A 22,236-nucleotide genomic window follows, 5' to 3' on the forward strand; every position below is an offset into this window, starting at 1 on the left:
AATAATTTATATATATATTCCATTTTTATAAATATATTTTTAATATTCTACTCATTTTTAAAATAAAAATATAATAATTTTTTTAAATAATAAAAATATAATAAAATTTTTATTATAATATTAATAATATATTATATTAAAAAATTAGTAGAAAATGAAAATGTTACAGAATAGTAAAAATTAATATAATAAATTATATTTATTATATTAAAAAGTACTAGAGGAAATCAAAATCTCTTATATATATATGTATTACCACTGCTGCCATCGCCATCCGCTTTCATTGAAATTTAATAAATTTTATTTTATTCTTTTAAGAATATAATCTCTTTGAATATAATGTTTTTGAATATTAATAATATATGATAATAAGTGTTAAAAATCTTTTTTTTTTTGATATAATTAAGTTTATAATATATTATTTGATATTCGATTAAGATTTGATATCTTTAAATTTTTTATTCTAAACAGTTTTTTTTTATTTGCAAGTGATAAGTTGCATAATTAATGAAGATATAAAATAAGGTAGATTAATAAAATTAAATATTTTGTTTTGTAAAAAATTATTTTTTTAATATTGTTTTGAATCTCAAAAAATAAAATAAGATGCTATGATTCATTTAAATTTGAAATCAGAGAATATAAAAGAGAAAATGTTTTATTATTATAAATAAGCAGAATGAATTCATATAAAAAAACATTATTTAATAAAATAATTTTATATAATAATAATAATGTAAAAAGTACTAGTTTTATGAGTAATTTAATCTCCCTCCCCGTCCATTAATATTCATCAATATCCCCTCTTCACCTCCAACAATTGTGGACGTACAACTCTCTCTCCATCAAGATTCCTTCCCCTTTTTTTTTTTAAATAGATTAGGGTCGTTGATTTTACATTTAGATTTGTAGTTATCTTGTTTTTTCTTTTAAAGTTGTCTGCATCTATATCATTTTGGAAGAGAGATGGAGAGACATGAATGGGGAAAGAGATACATGATAGAGATACAACAATGGCAAGCAATGGACAAGGTGAGAGAGATAGTTAATGCTTTTATTTTGAAAGATGATGGATTAGCTTCTAAAAAATTTCAATCGCTAGAGTCTAGCCACCATGCGAAAATCGCTGAAGCAAACACCGCACTGTGGGCTTCTAAGCTTTGGAGTTGCAGTCTTGCCCCGAGGAACAATGCCGGAATAGCTAACAAGAACAGCTCCTTTTCAAACTCATAATCTCACAGAAAATGTCAAAGTAGAACGAAAAATAAACCTTTCAAGTATGATCTTCCAGAAGCAACATGGACAAAGCAGAATCAGCAAGGATAGGAACATAAATGAAGAAACTGCACATTTAGTTATAATTAGGCAAGTTCATGACAGCAATTGTATGGCTGTTACAAAATTATGTTAAGGGGTTTTAATCGTCTAGTTTCACCATTACAATTAAAGACAGCTTCCATAAATAGCAGAGCAGACACGTACATTAAAGATCATAAGCAAGCAAAAATCCAAGTAGTATTAGCTGAGGCTCATTGCCTTCTGGGGCACCACTGAACACCACTTCATCTGCCTTGCTTAACTGCAGAAGATAACATGGGAGAAAGCTCCGTCAATTGCGTGGAGAAGACCAACATAAAACAGCAGAGTAGTTAACTTGGAAGAGTAAAAGGAGGTATTTGTAAAGGTGAGGTAATTTAACAGATGGAGCCCCAGAGTCTTTGATTGAGAATACAAAGAAGCATTGTGCTATTCCCATTTTGTGTTGCCTTAATATTTGAGTCGCTTCAGGATTTTTCTCTTACCAACAGTAAACAACCACAACATCCACTTTCTACAGGGAAGGGACAATGATTCAAGAAATTACAATAAACAACGAGGCATATTTTTACATGAAGACATGATTTTCAAACAACCACCAATAGAAGATAAAGTTCCTAATATAAAATCACCCTCAATGTACAGAAAAGTAAAAGACAGCCTGCTGTTTATTTCAGCTTGGGCATGAATTTTATAAATATAAAAAATATCCAGAATTGCCCAACGGTGCATCTTTGCACATAAATACAGAATAATCAACAAAAACATAATTTCTCTTCAATATTCCACATAACAAACTACTTTTAAGCTAAACATTGACTATTCATCACGGTGACAGAGTGGTCAAGCTGGTATATTGATGTTACATACAGGCACTCTTCGAAATGTGAAAACAAATAATGCTCAACAAAAATATAATTTATCTTCAACATTCCAAATGCCAAACTTCTTCAAGCTAAGCATTAAGACTATTCATCATGAGTATAAAGCTATCATGCTGGTATATTGATGTTACATACAGAAATGTGAAAACAAATAATGCTGTTATAAATTAATAATTTCATTTTGAATTTGAGATTCCACAAAGTAATAGCATCAAAGTTACTTGGATGTGAACAAGTAACAACAGGAAAGGACAACGCATATCTTCTCTTTCCCACCATTAGTCCAGAATGAGACAGTTCTTGCATCCCAGGATAAAAAGGTGATGGGGCAAGAAAAAAAAAAAAAAAAAATTCAGGTAGAGGCTCGTATACTTGAGTGGCAACCATAAGAAACAACTATAACTGACATCCCAACTATGCATTCATATTCAAAAAATCCAAATGCAGACATCTTCCAACTCAGATACTGTTGCAGATATTCATACTGAACCAAGGGGCAGAACCATAAGACCTGGATGACTTATTCTCGAAGGGGTAAGAAGGATCCAGAAGAATAGAGGGAATTAGATGGGCCAGGAATGGAGAATCAAGCCGTGTGTCAATAAGGTCAGAGCATTTTTTGGGAAAGCATGTATCAGCATCCAAAGAAGTGTACAAATAGAATGGAGGGATGAGTAGGTGAGATATGAAAAGAAATACAAATGTAACTCCAGCTAAGTTTTAGCTTGGGGGAAGAATTCCTTTTCTGCCGGGAGGGTATTTCTCACAAGGGAACTCTCTGAGTTGCATTTACATCTGCATAATAAAATTCCTGGCCAATTTGTCTCATCCATTGTTCTACTTATCTAATATTTTTTTGTGAATATTTGAGCCGAATCCTTTCTCTATCAAATTGGTACAACCTGCCACCAAAACCGAATGCCAACTATACGGATAGACAATTGCTAGATGCAACAGAGAGGACTCTCAGCTCTCTTGAGAATGGATTTTCAAAGTTACGGGCAGATAATGAGCACATCCACCCTAAACTCTCTCCATTGAAACTCTCCTTACCGCCATTGCTAGGGGGAAAACCATGGTTCCTGAGGATGAAGTGTCTAATACCCTTACTTCCAATCACCACACTGTCAATGATGGTTCCATATGCTGTCACTCTGCTGCCCCTACTGTTGACAATTCCTCTCTGTTCCCTAAGCAACTGGAACTTCCACAACTTGATGGTAAAGACACTCTCAGCTGGGTAACCAGAGCTGAGCATTACTTTGAGATGAATGGCACTCATGATGACCTCAAAGTTTCCATGGCTCTCACATGCACGCAAGGCAGCATGCTCCATTGGTTACTGTGTCTCTGCCAACACATGCCGCCAGCATGCCAATGATCACCTGGGCACAATTCTATCTGAGCTGCTGTCAAATTATGGATCTGATACGATGGCAAGCCCCTTCAAGGATTGGAGGCAATTAAACCAACTAGGTCTATTGATGAGTTTATTGCTCGCGGGTCTCATGCCAACATCCCAGATTTGCACTATGTTGGCTATTTCTTGAATGGATTAAGAGAGCACATCTGTATTCGATTACAAAGCCATGAGATCACTGTTTTGGGATAAGCTGTGGCTTCCACAAGAGAGGTGGAACTTGAGTTACAAGTAACACATCCTCCTCTTTTTTCTGGCTTAGAGTACTTGGGGAAGAAAGCATATACATAGGGGCTTGGACCCCAGGCCACTACTCCTAGGGCCAAATCTTGGCCTTCCACCATCACTTCTCACTCTTCTAGCTGTTTGCTTCAACCTCAGCCCACTGAGAAAGTCTTGAATTCTTCAGCCCAGCCATCAACACCACTTTCTTCTTTCCATAAAATTCCAATGGCATTAGTCACTTCCCATGTGAAGAACATTCACCAGTATTCACATTAGGAGCACCAAGATCTACATGCTAAGGGCATTTGTTTCCACTATAAACAACCACACTCTTCACTTCACCAATGCCCAAATAAGACCCTTTGCATGATTATAGCTGAAGAACATGATGAATGGATTAACCTATGCAAGTTAGCAGCAATGGATGAGAAAGGACCTTTCCTCACCAGAGCTGATTGAGACCCATTTGATTCAAATGGATCTTCCACTTTATTCGGTTGGCGGCATTTCTCACCCTCACACCATAAAATTTCAAGGTACCATCCATTCTTTCCCTGTGATTTTAATGGTTGATATTGGTACCAGCCATTGCTTTGTCTCTCAGAAATTAGAGCAGACATTAGGCCTTTCCACTTTGGAGACAGCAACATTTGGGGTCCACAAAGGCGATGGTCGTTTCCACTGGGTGGTGCCAACATTATTCTAGGAATCTTTTGGTTGGAAACTCTAGGCAATATAAAAGTCACATGGCACAAATTGACAACGTCTTTTATGCATAAAGGGCAAAAGGTTCATCTCTGTGGTAATCCCCCTAACTCATTCTCCTGTTACTTTCTTGTGGGAGTGTTCTTCAATGGTTTCACCTCCCATAGTTGACACTCATGATTTAACTACTGCTCAGTCAGGACAGCTTCAGCCCCTCCTACAAAAATATTCTGATGTTTTTTAGCAAGTCATTTACAGTTCTACGTAGCCAGTCATTGGATCATGTCATACCATTGCAACCAGGCACTGGCCCCATCTCTCTCCGTCCTTATCAATTCCTATGAGATTGAACTACTCATATCTGAAATGCCAGCTGCTGAAATAATTTGCCCAAGCGCTAGTCTCTTATCTAGCCCAATTCTATTGGAAAGCAAAAAAGATGGGAGGTGGCATATTTGTATTGACTATCATGAGCTCAACAAAGCTACAATTCTAGATAATACCATATCTCAGTCATTCAGGAATTATTGGATGAGTTGCATGGTGCTCCTTAATTTTAAAAAATTTTCAAACTTGATCTTCCATCCGGTTCACCAAATTCAGGTTGCTGTGGATGATATTCCTAAAACAGCATTTCAGACACATTCTAGACATTATGAATTTATCATTATGCCTTTTAGAGCCAAAAGGACTTGGATGACTTATCTCAAAGGATCCAGAAAAGTAGAGGCCAAGGAATAGAGATCAAGCAGCATGTCAATACAGTTAGAACATTTTTTGGAAAAATAAAAATGTATCAGCACCCAAAGAAGTGTATAAATAGAATAGAGAAGCAAGTAGGTGAGATATGAAAAGAAATACAATTGTATTTTCCAGCTAAGTTTTAGCTAGAGGATTTCTGCCGGGAGGGTATCTCTCACTAGGGGTACTTTCTGGGTTAAATTATCTGATTTTGTTTTTGAATATTTGAGTTGAATCCTTTGTGTATAAAATACAAAGCTGAGATGTCAAATTGCACAGAGAAAATGGTGTAGGACCTAATTCTATAAAGCAATAACTTGTTGGCTTGTTTACTGTGGGGCTTTTATAACAATACATATGAAGGATAGGTCTTCTCCATTTCTACATAACTTATCTGAAACCATAACATAGAGCTCACCCCACCAATCAGTCAGCTTTTCACATAAACTCATAAACCATCCCCTATATTTGGCAAAAATTTGCTGAGAGAATCCCCTCTTTAAGAAGGCTGATTCCATGGATTTAAATCATAGTCGTAATAGCTTATGCAGTCACAAGCCTATAGCAACTGTAACTCTATATCATAATGCACATTATTTTTAAAAAATTGTAAATTGCACAAAATGAGATTAGATTTTCAAAGATGTAATAAAAACTCAAAAACATAACCCATATAATAAGCATAAACACATCAAATAAAGAAAATAAATCCAACATTCTTAGATATCATTACCATTAGTCAATTTAAAACTAAAATAACTACGACCGCACTGTTTCAAACTTCCTTAGTTCAAAAGGTTAACTTACCCAAGAAAAAAGTAGCAACCAACATAACAAAGAAAACCCATCGATACAGTATATCAACCACATGGGCATGTGAGGCAAAAACGTACCCCAAATTATTCACACAAAAGCATACACAAACTCCATTCCAATAAGTTAAAGGAATCCTCCTTTATCAAAAACCCTAAAAAAACAATAGGCCCATAAAAAGTCCACTATATCTTAGTGCAGCCAATCATCTATGGTTCTATGATACCAACAGATAAATGGAGCAATCATGAATCAAAAAACCCAGAACAAATTACAGCCTAAAATACTCAATTGAATCGTTCTCCCTTCACCCGGTAGAGCATTGTGTCCGAAAGTTAAAAGGAAGTCTTTTTTGAGTAAAAGACATAACTTTTCCTTATAGAACCATCACAACAATACAACAGAGCCCATCTAAATCCAAAAGCATTTCGTACACCCCCCCCCCCCCAAAAAAAAAAAAAAAGAAAGAAAGAGCGCCAGAGAAATGGCCAATCAAAATGCATACTCACCCTTGTCCATCGAGGTTTCCCTGCCCACTGCTTCCTCCGCTTCCATACGAAACATCATCCGCCGCAGCCGTCTGCCACACAGACTGCCACGCCTGTGAAGGTGGCTGGACATAGACTCCAGTAGGATCGACGGCAGGCCTCCCAATCATCATTCCTCCAGGACCGGCACCGGCCGGATGGCCCATCGGCGGATAATAATAAGGCACTCCGCTAGCAGTGGCCCCAACCATCCCTCCCAGGCCAGCCTCATCTTTGATCTCATCTCTGGGCACAATATCCACCAAAAAATCAAAAATATCGGTCCTGGTAATGGCCGCAGCGATGTCGTTTTTCTGAAGCGTCCTTCGCTTGTTCTCTTCAGCGTGAAGCCAAGACCGTATAGTAAGCTCCAAAATGAAGAGCTCACACGCCTTAGCAAACAGAATGGGAGCCTCAGCGGAGATCATGCGAACATCTTCATCAGCCTTCATGATCTTCTTGATGCGGGCAAGAGGAAGCTGGTGGTTTTTGAAATCATTCACCTGCTCGATCTCCTGGCGCTGGTAGGACCAGAACATTTGGAGTTGCTGCTGCTGCTGCTGGAGGAGATGGTGGAAAGGGGTTGGAGCAGGCGGAGCAGGGGCGCCACTGGTGGGAGGCTGTGGCGGGTAAGAGCCGGATTGGGCTTGCTGGCTGTTGGCATCCATCTGATTGGCTACGATTTTCTTTTTCTTTTTCTTTTTTTTTTAAAGATCCAATTTTTTTTCCTGTTGACAAATGTTGGTGTTCTGGGGAGTACGAGAGAGAGAGAGATTTGTGCTGTGATGTGTTGGATTTGGATTTGGTGTTTTTAAGGGTTTGGAGGGATGAGATGAAGGGATAAGGTAGAAGGAGAAGAGAGGGTGCAGCGTTAGGGTCCGTGCGATTTGGTGATTTTGGGGATTAAAGGACTCTTCTTTCTGTCCTCTTTATAGAGTAGAGAGAGATTCCGTCTATTTTATTTGCTTTATCCTGTGCAAGTGCACCTCTCTATTAGTCTATTATTTTTTTTATTTCTATTCCTTTATATTTTTTTGACCATTTCCAACTGAAATTCATTTGTTTAGGACATCATTTCAAATTCTTTAAAAATGGAGGAAGAATTATTATGCAAATGGTTGCTGTGATGAAACCATGTTTCAGCTATTATTGGAACATTCTGATTTTTTTTTTTTTTTTTAAGAAAAAAGCTATTATTGAAACATAAATTAGTATATAACTAGCCATGTCAATATGCTTGTCTGTTGAAGGAAGTTTGGCTGCAAAACTTCACCATAAGGTTGTCAACTTCAGTAGAAAAACTATACACTTTTCTTTTTGGGGACAATTTGGTGACATAGTCAATGATCGAATATGGTGCCATCACCATAAAGTTATGCACTTCTTCCATTGAAAAAGGCATCTTTTAAAGCTCTCATTCAAATAAATATCTCTTATCTTTTTTGCTTTTTGAAATAATCCAATGCCTCTCATCTATGAAGCAAGTAATGTTGACTAATTAGGCTCTCCAAGTCCCAGAATACCTCTAATCTAAAAGAAGCTTTTTCATTACTTAGCCTTTTTTGGATCAATATTTGTACATACAAAGCCTTCTGGACTTCAGAGATCACTTTGCCATTTGCAAGGAGGGAAATAAAAGGTAAATTATTGAAGGCAGTCTCCTTGTTTGTTATGATGCATGAATGAGGCAAGAAATTAAGTACTCTCTACTTGACACCACAAACATAAGAGGATGAAGAAACAAGTTTCAGCACACAATATCCTTTATCAAGAAATGAAGATTGTAAAGCATTTATAAGCTGTATTGAGAAGATCTGCAGCTTCTGAGCACAAAATTGACCAACTGTATTTAAAAACATAATAAAAGCAGGCGGGCAGCAAATTAGCTTACTGGTTGCTAAGCTATTAACTGGCCAGTAATCCTGTATGTAACTTTCAGCCTTTCAAGATCTGTTTTTATGCTATAGATGCAGCTGAGATAAGTCTCAGGGGCACCCCATAACTACAAAAACAAAACTGTAACCCACCAATAAATTGAAAAAAAAAAAAAAAAAAAAAAACAACTGCTAAATAGTTTCTGCAATGGCTTTTCTAACTCTTTTCCTTTGGGGCTATAACTGTTAGTTCACCTAGTTCCTCTGTCGCTTCCTTTTGTACACAATTAACTTTTCTACCTTGAGTTCCTTCCCCTTATCCATCCTCACTTCTGCTACATCTTTTTTTGCATCTTTTTCCTTCATTTCACCATCTTCCACCAACTGCTCCTTAGATGTTTTCATATCCCCAAGTGGATCCCTTGTCCTTTCAGCATTCTCCCCCATTTCTTCCTCCTGAACTTCTGGTAACATGTTGAGTAGTTCCGAAGGCATAGATGCAGGATCAAGTTCCAAACAACCGCTGGGAACATTAAGACCTTCTTGACCTGTAAGCGGATAAGAAGGAACCTGGTGAGAAAGCCGAAACAGATCCTCTCTTGGAATTGTCTTTGTTTTACTGGAGTCAGAATGCCGGCAAAACACTGTCTTGAAACCATAAACTTTCATAAGAGGAGCAACAGTCACACCTCTCTCCTCCTCGTAATCTTCAAGCACTTCCACCATGTCATACTTATGTATCACTTCATCTGGTGTAAGCTCATTCCAATCAGGAGACCAATTCCTATATAGAGCCCATACGTCGCCTTTCCTTGGATATATTTGAATCGTCCCTCTTTTGCCCTTTGCCCACTTAACCTTGTGCGAAAAAGAATTAAGAGACTTGTTAACTTCATGCTTGCCTATCCAGAAGACTCCACTGGTCTTGTAAAAACCGGCACCGATCCAGTTTAATGGAGCCAATTCACGATTGCTTTTGGAATTCAGCCAACTGATCTGCATTCTCAATGGTCTCCTTGATATCACCCTGTGAATAATAGCATAATATCTAGGCATCCCATCATCATCATCATATGCAGCCCAAACCTGGTTATCTCCAAATGATTTTTCTGTGCGATCCTTGTCAAAATTATGAAAATCTGGATCTGGAACAGCCATTGACAATGGATGAGTACCCTTTGTGTCAGGATAATCATCAAAGTTGGCCATGGACAGCTCCGCTTGAACTCTGGTCTTCGTATCCACAAACTCCGGGCATTTGTTTCCCTCAGTGTTCATGCTAGTTAAAGAAGCCTTTTGCTTTGCTTTCTCTTCCTTCTCCATCTCCTTCCCTGAAGTCATTGATACAGCAGTCGGAATGCTGCAGCCCTTTAGCTTCATGCGAATATCCATCTTAGCCTTCTCCATCAACATGTTTCGAAGCTCCAGCTGTGACAACTCCCTCGTACTATTATTACTTCTAGAAATGTTTCGCCATCCCATTTCAAAACAACCCTTTTGACTCCCAACTCCTCCATTTCTGTTTGTAATTTGATTGGCTGTACGTTTCACCCTGTGTTCACCAATGCGTCTTCTCTTCTTCAGTCCATCTCCTTTTGATGTAGAAATGACACTAGCATTAGAAGATCCAGCAGCTAAACTGGCGCCTGCTACCTTGTAACTGCCAGTTTGCTTAAGAAGGGACTCCCGTCTTATATTATTTTCTCGAGCTGCTGATGGCACGCCTGCAAAACTGCCCACCTTACCAAATATGCCTGACTGAGTTACTGGTCCTAAATTTGGCGTAGACACCGGCCTCATTCCTGAAGCATATAAGTCTTCAGGTCTTGATCGCTGAGCATCATTCAACCCTTGCATGTAAGGAGTCCATGTGCTAGGTGGATCATTGCCATTCATAGGTGAGCGTGGAATCTCAACGGCAACGAAAGGAGAATTGCAGTTGTAGCAGACAACGGTGCTCTGGGCAAAAGATATGTGGTACTCAAATCCTAATTTGCAAAACTTGCAGATTGTCACAAAGGTGTTAGGATTGGAAAATTGGGGAGGTGGAACAGGCTTTGGGTATGCACTCTTCTGAATTGTATTTGACTTGTTATCGCAGAAGAAATTACGGAAACTATTCTGACCAGCTGGCATTGGAGAATTCAAATCTGGAACTTTCTGAAACCTATTGCATAAAGTCCGCTTCTGGTCATAAGCATTTCTCTTGGTTTTATCAGATAACAAACTCCAGGCTTCAGATAGAATCTTAAAGGCCCCTTCAGCACCAACTGATTTGTTCTTATCAGGATGAAGGATCAGAGCCAGTTTCCTATAATGTTTCCGGATTGTGTCATCGTCAGCCAATGGATCTACACCAAGAACCCTATACCAATCTGTTTCCCCATGCATTCTTCTCTCAGCAGAGATGTACACATTAAGTGTTGCTAAAAATTGAGAAAGACCATCAAGTCCAGGACACAAGTTATGGGCCTTCATTGCAAATCTTTTGGCCCCAGAAATGTCCCTCTCAATGAACTTCTTCTCTGCAATCTGCTTAGCTCTGAAGGCGTCTTCCTTATTGCTCTCCATTTTCTCTATCTCACTGAAGGCTCTTCTTCTTTAGATGTATAAGCCAAGGCCAGCAACAAGAACTCAGTCACCAATATCTAAATTTAAAACCCGAAGCTTCAGCATTCATATTCATGAATCTGCCTTTGATTGCGTAAGCCCTAATGCACCAAAAATAATAAATCCAAAATAAGTAACAACGTCTAAAAAGAAGGTTAAAAAAGTACTTTCTTGCCAAAAAAAATGCAGGCATGATTCATCAAAGCCAACACTTAAAAACGCAAAATGATAATGAATGCTTCTAAAGATCCATCAACTACAAAGTTGTTGCTACCTGTTGATCTGAAAAACTATTAAATAATGAAATAACCTGAAAATATTAATGAAATTCTGAATATTAATGAACTTCCTAGATAAGCAGAACAGATTTGGGATGAATATTATTACAATGGGATGAATTATATATTTGTTAAAACCAGCTGATCTAAAAACTTATTATGAGAGTAGAAGCAGAACCAGAAAAAGAATAAATTCCCGAGTTTCGGTAATGAATTTCAACAAAGAAGGAAAATAAAATCCCCCATCTAACATAAAAAGAAGGGCATGATTCATCAAGACAACACTTCGAAACAGCAAAATACTAAGGAATGCATATCATTATCCACCAATTACAAAGTTTTCAGCCTGTTATTACTAAGTTTCTGGGACCTTTTGATATGAATCCTAACAAAGGACCAGATGGAATAACCGGAAAATATTAATGAAATTCCAAGTATTCGGTTACAAAACTTTCCACGCAAGCATAAGATATTTGGAAACAAAATATTATGAGAAGTATAATTAAAATGTCATGAATTACATATTTGTCAACACGCGTCAATCAAATATATTAAGCAATTAAACAAAATAACCAGAAAACATTTCAAAGATTCAGTAATAAAACTTCAACAAATAAGGTAAACAAAGCCCACGTCGTACCAAAAGATGAGAGCATGACTCATCAAAGCGAACATTTCAAAACCCAAACCGATGAATGCTTTTAATAATCTGTCAATTACAAAGTTTTAGATACCTATTGATCTGAAACCTATTAAATAATCAAATGAAATAATATTTATGATGTTCCGAATATTCGGTCACGAACTTCCTTAGATAAGCATAACGGATTTGGAAACACAGCATTGAGAAACATATGATTACAATGCCATTAAACATACTTGTTAACACCTGCCTATCTATAAACAGAATAACCGGGAAATTAAAATTCCAAACATTCCGTAACGAACTTCCAAGATAAGCATACCAGATTAAAACATAAAACATAAAACATTAGTGAGAAGATTATGTTTCCTTCAATATAGTAGTCTTTAACACCTGTTGATCTAAAGACCTATTAACGATCAAACCATATAACTACAAACTATTCGTAACGAACTTCTGCACATTACAGATTACAAAAAAGAACATGATTACAGTGTCATGCATGTTTCTCATTCATATACTACTACAAAACCATCAAATAAAACCAACATCATGTAATAAAATAAAAATGCCACCCAGTGATACTTATGTTAACTAAAAAATAATAAGAAATCAGGCAAGAAAAAAAAACTCACTCTAACAAGAAGGTTCCTCTAAAAAAAGTGATTTTTTTTATGCATTATGTTGATTCATAAGCTTCTAAGAAAATCCTAATTCTCTTGATCTTCAGCATCTAACAGTATAATCTCAGCTCATGCATGCAAAGCCAAACAAGCCTTGATCATAATTGAACAATAAACAACCTAAAAATTAAAATTAAATTAAAAAAAAAAAAAAGGAAGAAGCAAACACCCAGTTTCACAGATTAACTTGAATTTGCCTTAACAACAGAAACCGATGATTAATAGACAATGAGAGTATCCAATTCTAAGAAAAGTTGCTTTCACGACAAGAATGCCCAATTCCAGTAATTTTTACTAGAACCCTACATAGCCTTTATCATTAAAGTTCGAAATAAGGCACAAAGGAATGACTATAAAACATTTTGAAAACAGAGCAGACATCGGTATAAAAATGTGATATTTGCATAAAATTTCACAAATATAAAGAGACGAAAATTACCCATTTGCATTGAGTTCAACCACAGGGACGCCATTGAAGAATTAGATTTTCTACTTTGATTTTGCCTATGTTATAAGACAGATCAAAGGGGGGGAAATTTTTATTTTCCCACAGTGCTTTTCTTTTTTTTCCTTTTTCTAAAGCCTAACGGGAATTTAAAAAGAAAACACTATTAGTATAATCCGAAAAAGAAAAAAAAAAAATGGTAATATGTTTTTCTTTTCATTTTGCTCCCCTTTATAGGCAAGAACTCAACCCTTGTATGGATGGTTAAAACCCGAACCATAGTTGGATTTTAACTCTAGTTAATAGAAAATTTTACATTTGCCTAAAAATGGAAAGAAAATATAAGGTGGCTCGAAAAAAATAAATCGAATTTGTCTATTCATATAAAAATATGTATGATAATAATTAAATAAAAATATTATATTTTGAGATTTATATAATATTGATTAAAACATAATATTATATAAACTAATGTAAATCTAAATATTTGATTTAATCTAATGTATATAAATTTAAATAGTAAATACAAATATTGAATTTCAAATTTATAAATTTCTTGTATTTTCAAATACAATTAATAAGTTATACAATGAAAGTTTTTTATTATTGAATTCGAATATCTCAGAAATACTTCAATTCGAGTTCTCACCAACTCTCTTGCAAAAAAAATCAGCAAGATTAATATTTATTTATTTACATTTTATTTTTTAAAAATTTATTTTTAAGTAGACTAGTTAATTACTACTTACCAAGTTTTTAAATTTTGTCCAGATTTCATCCCAAATATAAATTTACTTTCTGCATAAACAAATTTTATTGGATATTTATTGAATATTCAAAATTTTCATTAACAAATATAACAATGTTGTTGATTTTTTTTTATAACGAAAATAAACCTTAATATTAAATTTGTGGTGCCAAATTTAACTTGGAGTCCTTAATGACTTGAGGTTGATGCAAGCATGTCCATCTAGAAGCAATAATATGCATAAATTGGATATATATGACATAATAAGAAAAATTTTAAAGTTGGAAATGCATTAAATGCATAATGTAAATATGGTAGCTAGTTTTGAGTGAACTGGAAAGGTTAAAGGGATTGGCTGTGCATTAGCCTTAGCACAGATGCATTCCATTTGTCTTGAGGGCAGAATTCAGTTTTCATGGTGGTGGGACTCAACCTGTATCCATAAATTATTGGTTGCCATATTAAGCAGATTTTGCTTAGCAAAAAGAATCCAAATCAAGTTTTTGCACAGTTGGTGATTATTTGCCAAAGATGAAAGGTACAACTTTGATACCTAATATGGAATTAAAAATGCTAATTAGTTGTACTTGACTAATATGGGGGAAGGGGCCTGAGGGTAAAATTAGTTTTTACACCTCAGATGATAGACTTGCCATAATTTAAGGCTTGCCGTTTTTTTTCCCTTCACTGATGCAATTCCACATCAGCATTCAGTTGTAAAACATGCAGAAGAATTCTCAGAATAGACAAATTCATCAATTGAACGCTTGAGTCACAATGTAAATGTTTGGGAATAGTGATTTCCAGAAGAATCAAAATTATCAGGACAAGTGTACAACAGTAGTATCATGCATAGAACAGATGTCCATTGCTGTTGAATTTTAGCCATATTTCTTTGCTACTTGTTTCGAGTATGGTTAAGCAAACTACACATCACACACAATCAATAGCATTCTATCAGAATCACCTATATAGTTTCAGATACATGTGCCTTATTCAAGAAAATTCAGATACATGTTCATACAACAAGAAATAAAAAATGTATGAATTTATTTTGCATTAAGCATGTAATGGTTCACTATAACACAGTGCAAGACAGAAGTACGATCCTGGCCTAACAAAATAACCTCCTGGTCCAAGGAAAAACCTTCATGGAAGTTGAATCAACTACCATAGGCAAATGCTTCCAAATCCTGCAAAGGAATACAATTTGTTTTGAGAAAATTTAATGAAAAGACAATCCTCGATTTGTTCAGTATTTACTTTAATTTAATGCCTCCGAATCATCCTTTGCTAAGCAAACTAGAGATCACACACAATCAATAGCATTCATCAGAATCACCTATATAGTTTCAGATAAATGTGCCTTATTCAAGAAATTCCAGAAAGTAAGCATACAACAAGAAATAAGAAATGTATGAATTTATTTTTCATTAAGCATGTAATGGTTCACTATAACACAATGAAATACAGAAGTACGATCCTGGCCTAACAAAATAACCTCCTGGTCCAAGGAAAAACCTTCATGGAAGTTGAATAAACTACCATAGGCAAATGCTTCCAAATCCTGCAAAGGAATACAATTTGTTTTGAGAAAATTTAATGAAAAGAGAATCCTCGATTTGTTCAGTATTTACTTTAATTTAATGCCTCCGAATCGTCCTTTGCTAAGTAGGATGCTAATCTATACGGAAAGCAATCTATAGTTGCTTCTCCTTACAACTCAAATATTAGTCTTTCCACAGCACATATGCAATTCCTATGCTGATGAACCACAATCAAACTCAATATCATGGCAATAACAAAAAAATGTCATCCTGAAAGTGAGTGAATAACATATGGAACCCCACTAGTAAGTGATTCCTCCCAAGGATGCATTTCAAGCACATTTCTGAACTTAGCTTTTGGATGCGAGCTCGTTTCTCTACATAATAGTTATACATACCTCTACCAATAACATCTGAGAACATTAGAGAATGGTCGGTAGAAAATCGCACCAAGGCCGCCATACTATTTAATCCAAATAGTTTAGGGATTGCAGCAAAGACAACTGCCAACCATAGCCAAGTCTTATCAAAATGCTCGCAATGTAAATTTCCTCGGTCCCCATTGTATTAATAGAAAAGTCCAATAGCCATTGATATCTCCTGAATTTACACATCAAATAAGCCGGTGCCACGTGGATCCCATACGGGAAACAACCAAAAAAGGATAACCCGAGGAAGTCGGGTCAGGTACTGATGGACTGGTAATTGAAAACCCGCCTAGTAATGCTCTCCCGGACGACCTCACCGAAATCTCTGAGAAAGATTACAATGTGTCTTTGTCATTTCGGCTCAGTTGACCTAGCAATAAATAGCCGAATGCCTATGATAAACACTCCTTATGGACAAACACGCGCTTGAAAACCCGCCTAGTAATGCTCTCCCGGACAACCTCACCCAAATCTCCGAGAAAGATTACAATGTGTCTTTGTCATTTCGGCTCAGTTGACCTAGCAATAAATAGCCGACTGCCTGTGATAAACACTCCTTATGGACAAACATGTGCGCACTACCAAAAGTATGGTCAGCCTATGGTAGGTGGCAGTATGACATCGTAGATGACATGGCTAGACCAAACGGGAAAGAGGAGAACAAAAGGGTATAAAACCGACGGTACGGGGATGGGGAACTTTTCCTTTTGCACACATCCCTCCAGCACTTGAGACATTAAGTATTAACTCCACCTTGAATCAGCATATAACCATGTGTGCACTTCATGTCTCTTGTGTTATATCAGCCCACGACATTTTAGATGACACGTCCAAACCTAATGGGAAAGAGGGGAACAAAAGGGATATAAAAATGATGGTACGGGGATGGGAAATTTCAACTTTTATTTGGCACACATCCTCCAGCGCTTGAGATATTAACTCCAGCTTGAATCAGCATATAGAACACAATTACTGTCCCTTGAGTTATCAGCCATTATCACCTGAAAACAGCCCTGGCCACCAGACTTGGGTAGCTAAATTTTCTAGACAAAAGAAATAACATAATTTCAACTTACCATTAGCAACATATATGCTAAAGGACATATGCTTGCTTGTTATTTTGAATGAACAAATTCAAGGAAGTTAGGTTTCACCTGATGATAGCTTAAAACAAGTAGCCAACACCAAAACAGCCAAGAAAGTTCCAAATACTAATCCCAAGATTGACGAGTCTGACCCAAATTATCCGGTCAAATCAGATCCAGAAGCCAACATGAGGAAGAAAAACATAAGCAGGAAATTGCCTTAATTAAGGCTTGCGTCAAAGTGATCCTCCCCACTATGTGGACATATTTTGCACTTGACTATTACTGCTCCTCTTGCAGATGCTTGGAACAGTTTAAATGTAGATGAGCTATTCATTTATGTCTTTCTGATACAAGAGCGACTCCGCTTTACAGGCTTCTCATCTTCATGCTCAGTCAGAAGACCTCATTTCCATCCTGCGTCAGCCTAGATTTACCTCCTCCTTGTTTATCTTTCTCAGGAAGAAGACTCTCTCCTACTTGCGAAAAAAGAAAACCAAAAGAATAGGAATTGTAAAAGGAACACTATAAGAATTATGAGAACTACAGATAATGTAACCAAAGTGGATCGCATCAACTAAGTCCTCAAGTACAAAGACTCCCAGTAAACAAGCAGCCAGAATGAGGCAGATGTTGCAGGTAAATAAGAAGCTCAAGTAATCAGAGGGCCTAACTTGTTTGTGACTTCTTACAAGTCTGATAATGAATATTAGAGCAATAACAACTGTAGATGGCTCAATTGCAAGCAATAGAATTAATGATGCTTCATTACTGATATTAATCCTAGCTTAAATCTGAGTCAATTTTGCACCACTCAACCCAGCAAATCCATTCAGTATCCCTACAACTGAACCCCAGTCTTCTGGGGAAGTTTTGCACACAAGAAAACGGAGCTGCTGGGTTGAATTAGGTTTCCTATTTATCCCCACCAAATTCATACAATTCACAAACATTTATAAACATTTCAGCTGACAAAATTGTGATCTATTCTAAAATCACAAGTGAAAAGAAAATTGCATAATCAGTAAATTACTTGGATGTTGGACCCATGATTAATTGATTTACAATAGAACTGATTACTTCTTGCCAGCTTGATAGACGTAAATCCATGATTATTGATCTTCAACATATAACCTTCCTCTCGGATGCCAAAAGTCGAGAAGATAGGCAGATAGGCATAAAACCAGAAACCAGTAGTCCTAATCATTAAGTGCGTCCATTGTTTGTCAATGCAAAATTCAGATTATTCCCAGATTTGGAATTTTAACTTTTACATGATAAATAGTTTAGTATGTTCAACAAAAGACAGCAAAACATTTTAGAGAATCAGAAAATGATTTCACTATGCATTAGTCCAGTGTAACAGGGCAGCCTTCAGCTTCTTTCTTGAGACAATAAGATAAAGAAGCATATCAAAAGTTTCTATTTAGAAATAACCAATAAATTTGAACCAAACTAACAGGTCACAGGTAAAAACGACAAACCTTTCTCATTATCATGAGAAATACTATTACGAAACAGAATACTTTTATACTTTCTGCTAATTAACAGACTAGTTTCATTGCTTTAAAAAGTTCCAACCTTTGTTATCAAACAAAAGCAAAATTTGGCCAGGAAGCTATTTACTCTATCAATATGATTGAACTAAATCATTTTGAAACTCCAAGAATCATTAGCCATAATCAAAATAACATAACAACCTAAAGGAATAATTGATGGTAATTGCTGAAGGCACCCCACAATGATGTTTTTCAGCGTGATGTTCCTGGAAAAAGGAGGTTGCAGAATAAGAATGCAACAAGGAAGATCAACCCACTCAAACTTGTACTTTTTTCCTCTGCAAACTTGTTATTTTCTCTGCCTTTTTTTCAAGGCTAGAGCTGTATTGACTTCTCTTTAAAAAGATAATAAAAAAAACTGTATTGACTTTTACAATCATGATTAACAGTCAGATCCCTGTTACACATATCACCAGGTCCTAAGTACGAACATAATTCATTTCATGACCTTTGATCATATAGTATAATAGCAACAAGTTAGATAAGGAATGCCAAATTGAAGAGTGAAAGTGAGAAACAAAAATCAACTCACCATGTAGTATCAATTCACAGTATCCAATATAGTCATAATTCTATAGAAATGAGCAAGCAGATATCAGCATGTCCCAATGAACCTAAACATCAAACTTTGCAAAGCTATTGTCCGTGACAAACAATGTTTGCTGTTTGATCAGTTTGTCAAATTTAGAATCTCATTATGGTTTTGGCATGTGAAAGCTGCATTGATTGAAGTGCTCATATTTATTGGAAATATATCAGAATTTATATGCATCTTAAAACTTTGTGCTATTACAGATCTCAATTCATCTGAAACCAAGGAATGTTCTTGAGAGGGTTCTCTTTCCATAGGTGTCAGCTGATGAAGTTCACTACTTCACGTATTCACCAGCTATTAGTTGGAAAGCAAATTTACCAGTGGATCAACATGAGATTCATCAAGGATGTGCATGATCTTACAGATTTAAATCAAGAAAGTAGTAACGCTAGTACAGCAAGTTCTCAGTTATATTTCACAGAGATGTGATAGAATATCAATTTAAAGCACAATCCACAAAGAGTTGGCTTATCCCTGGCAACTATGCCATTATCATCATTGCTCAACATAACAAAAATCAAAATTCTTCCAAATTCCCGCAAGTCTTGCCACAAGCCAAAAGAGACCAGTAAATAAAGCAAAATCAATCCCAACTAATGAAACTTCTGGAAAAACCCAATAATCAAGCTTCCATGGAAATTTAGAAACCACATACTCACCAACAAAGAAGTGCCAAGTTAATTGGTAAAAAACATGAATGCATTAACTCACCACCCAAAGAGGCAGAGAAGGCAATTTCTGGATGACCTCCATACCAACAAAGTTCTGCAACCCCTCAATCAGAAGAAGCGCCCAAATGGGTAAGACCTCACCAATTGCATGAAGCCCCCAGCCACGAACCCAATACTACCGGCAAAGTGATCACAGGTGATATACTCCCACTCCTTGAGTCGCTCATGCAAACACTGCATCATCACCTCTGGCAGAAATGATGAGTGATGAGAGAGGATTATGGGTCGCGGCGGATGCAATGGGATCTTGAAGAGAAGTAGGCGAGAATTGATTTTTCAAGGAATCAAGTTATAGAAAGCCACCGAGAAGTAGGTTCGGAGAAAAGAAAGTGATCAAGATTCTTCCATTACACACCTTATCATCCTCTCATGCAAGTCTTTTACTCTTCTGACAATAAAAACCCTAACTATTTCCAACATATCAGCTAACAATTTCAGGAAGCTAACCAGCTAAAAACTCTACAACAGTTTGAAGTCCAATTCAGAGCCGTTAGGCAATCCTGTTATTTCTCCCGCCTGTATAAAACGCCGCCGTTGCATTTAGATATAAATTCAATTAAATTCTCCTATTTCTATTTAATGACTAAATAAATTTAATTTAATTTAATTTTTTAACTAATGAAACTAAATAAGTTTTCATTTAATATAATATTATTTTTAATAATAAAAATAATTTTTATATAATAAAATTGTATTTTTATAATTTTAAAATATTTACTATTTTATGTATTTTTTTAATTTTTATATTAATTAAAATAATAATTTTTAATATTTAAAATTATAAAAAATAATATTTTTATTGTAAAAATATTTTATTATTAAATAATAAATCAATCGGATGATTATGTAATTTAAAAATAAGTCAGAGTGCGTGGATGATTGATTGGGCCTGTATATGGCCAACCTGAGAGTCCAAAAATAAAAACGATTACTGGTCTTGCTGGATTCTTTGGACGTCGGTTTCTTGCTTCTAATTCTGTGCATGCCTGAGGCTGAGAGTTTGCTTGTTTTCTATTCCTATTCCCATATTCCCCTCAAATTCCAAGTCTCTTTCGAATTGGATTTCTTTCTGTTTGAAGCCACTATATAGTTTATTTTTCTTTAATTGATCACAAATTTTTAACTGCTTATAGTCTCAGATTTTTCCCTACAACAGAAAACAAGTGAAATTTTGCAGGTTGCTTTATTAATTTCAACACAACTCAAAAGCCATGGCCACTGCCGGTGTACAACTGAACAAAAAACGGAAGATATCTCAGCTTCAAAGGGTAACTAAGTGACTTACATATGGCTCTTTTTCTTCTCTTTTTGGAGAATTTTCATTTTGTCTGCATATTGTTTGTTTCTTTGTTTAAATAATTTGATTCATTTTGGCACAATGGTAGTTTAATGTCATATATTTGCTTCTGCAGGAGGATTTCATTAACAAATTGCCAAACGACATTCTTATATCCATTATATCTCATTTAAGTTTGCAATAGGCAATAAGAACCAGTGTCTTATCCCAAAGATGGAGGAATTTGTGTAAATCTACGAGCAGATTGGACTTTGATGATTCAATCTTAGTGCCAAAAACACGCAGAGGTGCTTTTAATTTTTTTTCAATGTGATACATTCAGTAATCTGTTGAATAATGTCTTGGAATCACATCAGAATTCAAGGATAGATGAATTCTCAGTCTGCTCCTATTTGCTTGGCCGTGATGAAAAAAGTCGTGTTGATCGTTGGCTCAAATTTGCATTAGATAAAAGAGTTCAGAAGCTTCATCTGAATCTCGAGTTTGGGGCATATACTCTGCCAACACAGTTTCTTCACAATCATAGGCTTTATTGAATAACAGTCCTTCGATTGGAAAACCTATACCTTACTAGTGAGGTTGTCGAAATCCTTTTATCTCATTGCCCTGGTCTTGAAGTTTTACAACTGACAGGCTCACGGGGTCTTGTGCATCTTAAAATTTATGGCCATTGGCTCAAGCTTAAGAAGTTAGAGACACTATTTTGCAGGGACTTGGAATATATTGAGATTTCTAGAACAAATCTTGTGTCATTTAAATATTTTGGTCCAAATATAAGCATACTTCTTTATGATGTTCCACATCTTATTGAGGCATCAATTAGAGGTGGAGTTGTTTTCCATTTCCTCAAAAACATGTCGGAGTTCTCAGCCTATCTTTCACAGCTGGAGACATTTGAACTGGACTTAATGTCACTCGCGGTGAGCATGTGAAATTATTTCCTCTCTGTTGAGCACACAGACACACACCAAAAAGAAAATAATGTTAAAGTTGTGCTTATTAATGTGTCATTTGGATTGAATTGCTAGATAATTGGAACATGCCCCAAAATTCCTAAGTTAAGCAATGTGAAGCACTTGGA

General features: G+C 36.0%; 2 protein-coding genes and 2 long non-coding RNA genes across 6 annotated transcripts; all 4 read right to left on the reverse strand.

Moving 5' to 3' along the window:
* Positions 1-1,323: 1,323 nt before the first annotated feature.
* On the reverse strand, positions 1,324-7,571 carry LOC110616616 (nuclear transcription factor Y subunit C-1). Of its 2 annotated transcripts, none has more exons than XM_021759047.2 (2): positions 6,615-7,561; positions 1,324-1,579 (listed from the first exon to the last, which is right to left on the reverse strand). In XM_021759047.2, the coding sequence occupies exons 1-2, from the start codon at positions 7,298-7,300 to the stop codon at positions 1,576-1,578; spliced, it is 690 nt and encodes a 229-aa protein (XP_021614739.1). In that variant the 5' UTR covers positions 7,301-7,561; the 3' UTR covers positions 1,324-1,575. The 2 variants fall into 2 exon arrangements, with proteins under 2 accessions (XP_021614739.1, XP_021614738.1); XM_021759046.2 differs by lacking the exon at positions 1,324-1,579 and adding an exon at positions 1,594-1,831 and having other exon boundaries at positions 6,615-7,571.
* LOC110616617 lies at positions 2,297-6,608 on the reverse strand. Its single transcript, XR_002488230.1, has 2 exons — positions 4,843-6,608; positions 2,297-4,768 (listed from the first exon to the last, which is right to left on the reverse strand). It is a non-coding gene; the product is annotated as an uncharacterized LOC110616617 (long non-coding RNA).
* Positions 7,572-8,456: 885 nt separating the features above from the next.
* On the reverse strand, positions 8,457-13,340 carry LOC110616618. The gene is made up of 2 exons (XM_021759048.2): positions 13,160-13,340; positions 8,457-11,217 (listed from the first exon to the last, which is right to left on the reverse strand). Exon 2 carries the CDS (start codon positions 11,075-11,077, stop codon positions 8,762-8,764), a length of 2,316 nt encoding a protein of 771 aa, XP_021614740.1. The 5' UTR covers positions 11,078-11,217; positions 13,160-13,340; the 3' UTR covers positions 8,457-8,761.
* Positions 13,341-14,860: 1,520 nt separating this feature from the next.
* On the reverse strand, positions 14,861-20,358 carry LOC110616619. 2 transcript variants are annotated; one of them, XR_006350942.1, is made up of 3 exons: positions 19,839-20,358; positions 17,043-17,452; positions 14,861-16,931 (listed from the first exon to the last, which is right to left on the reverse strand). It is a non-coding gene; the product is annotated as an uncharacterized LOC110616619 (long non-coding RNA). The 2 variants fall into 2 exon arrangements; XR_002488231.2 differs by having other exon boundaries at positions 17,043-17,449; positions 19,839-20,357.
* Between the last annotated feature and the right edge of the window lie 1,878 nt (positions 20,359-22,236).

Source organism: Manihot esculenta, chromosome 6 (assembly GCF_001659605.2).
Source record: "Manihot esculenta cultivar AM560-2 chromosome 6, M.esculenta_v8, whole genome shotgun sequence".
NCBI classification, from domain to species: Eukaryota; Viridiplantae; Streptophyta; class Magnoliopsida; order Malpighiales; family Euphorbiaceae; genus Manihot; species Manihot esculenta.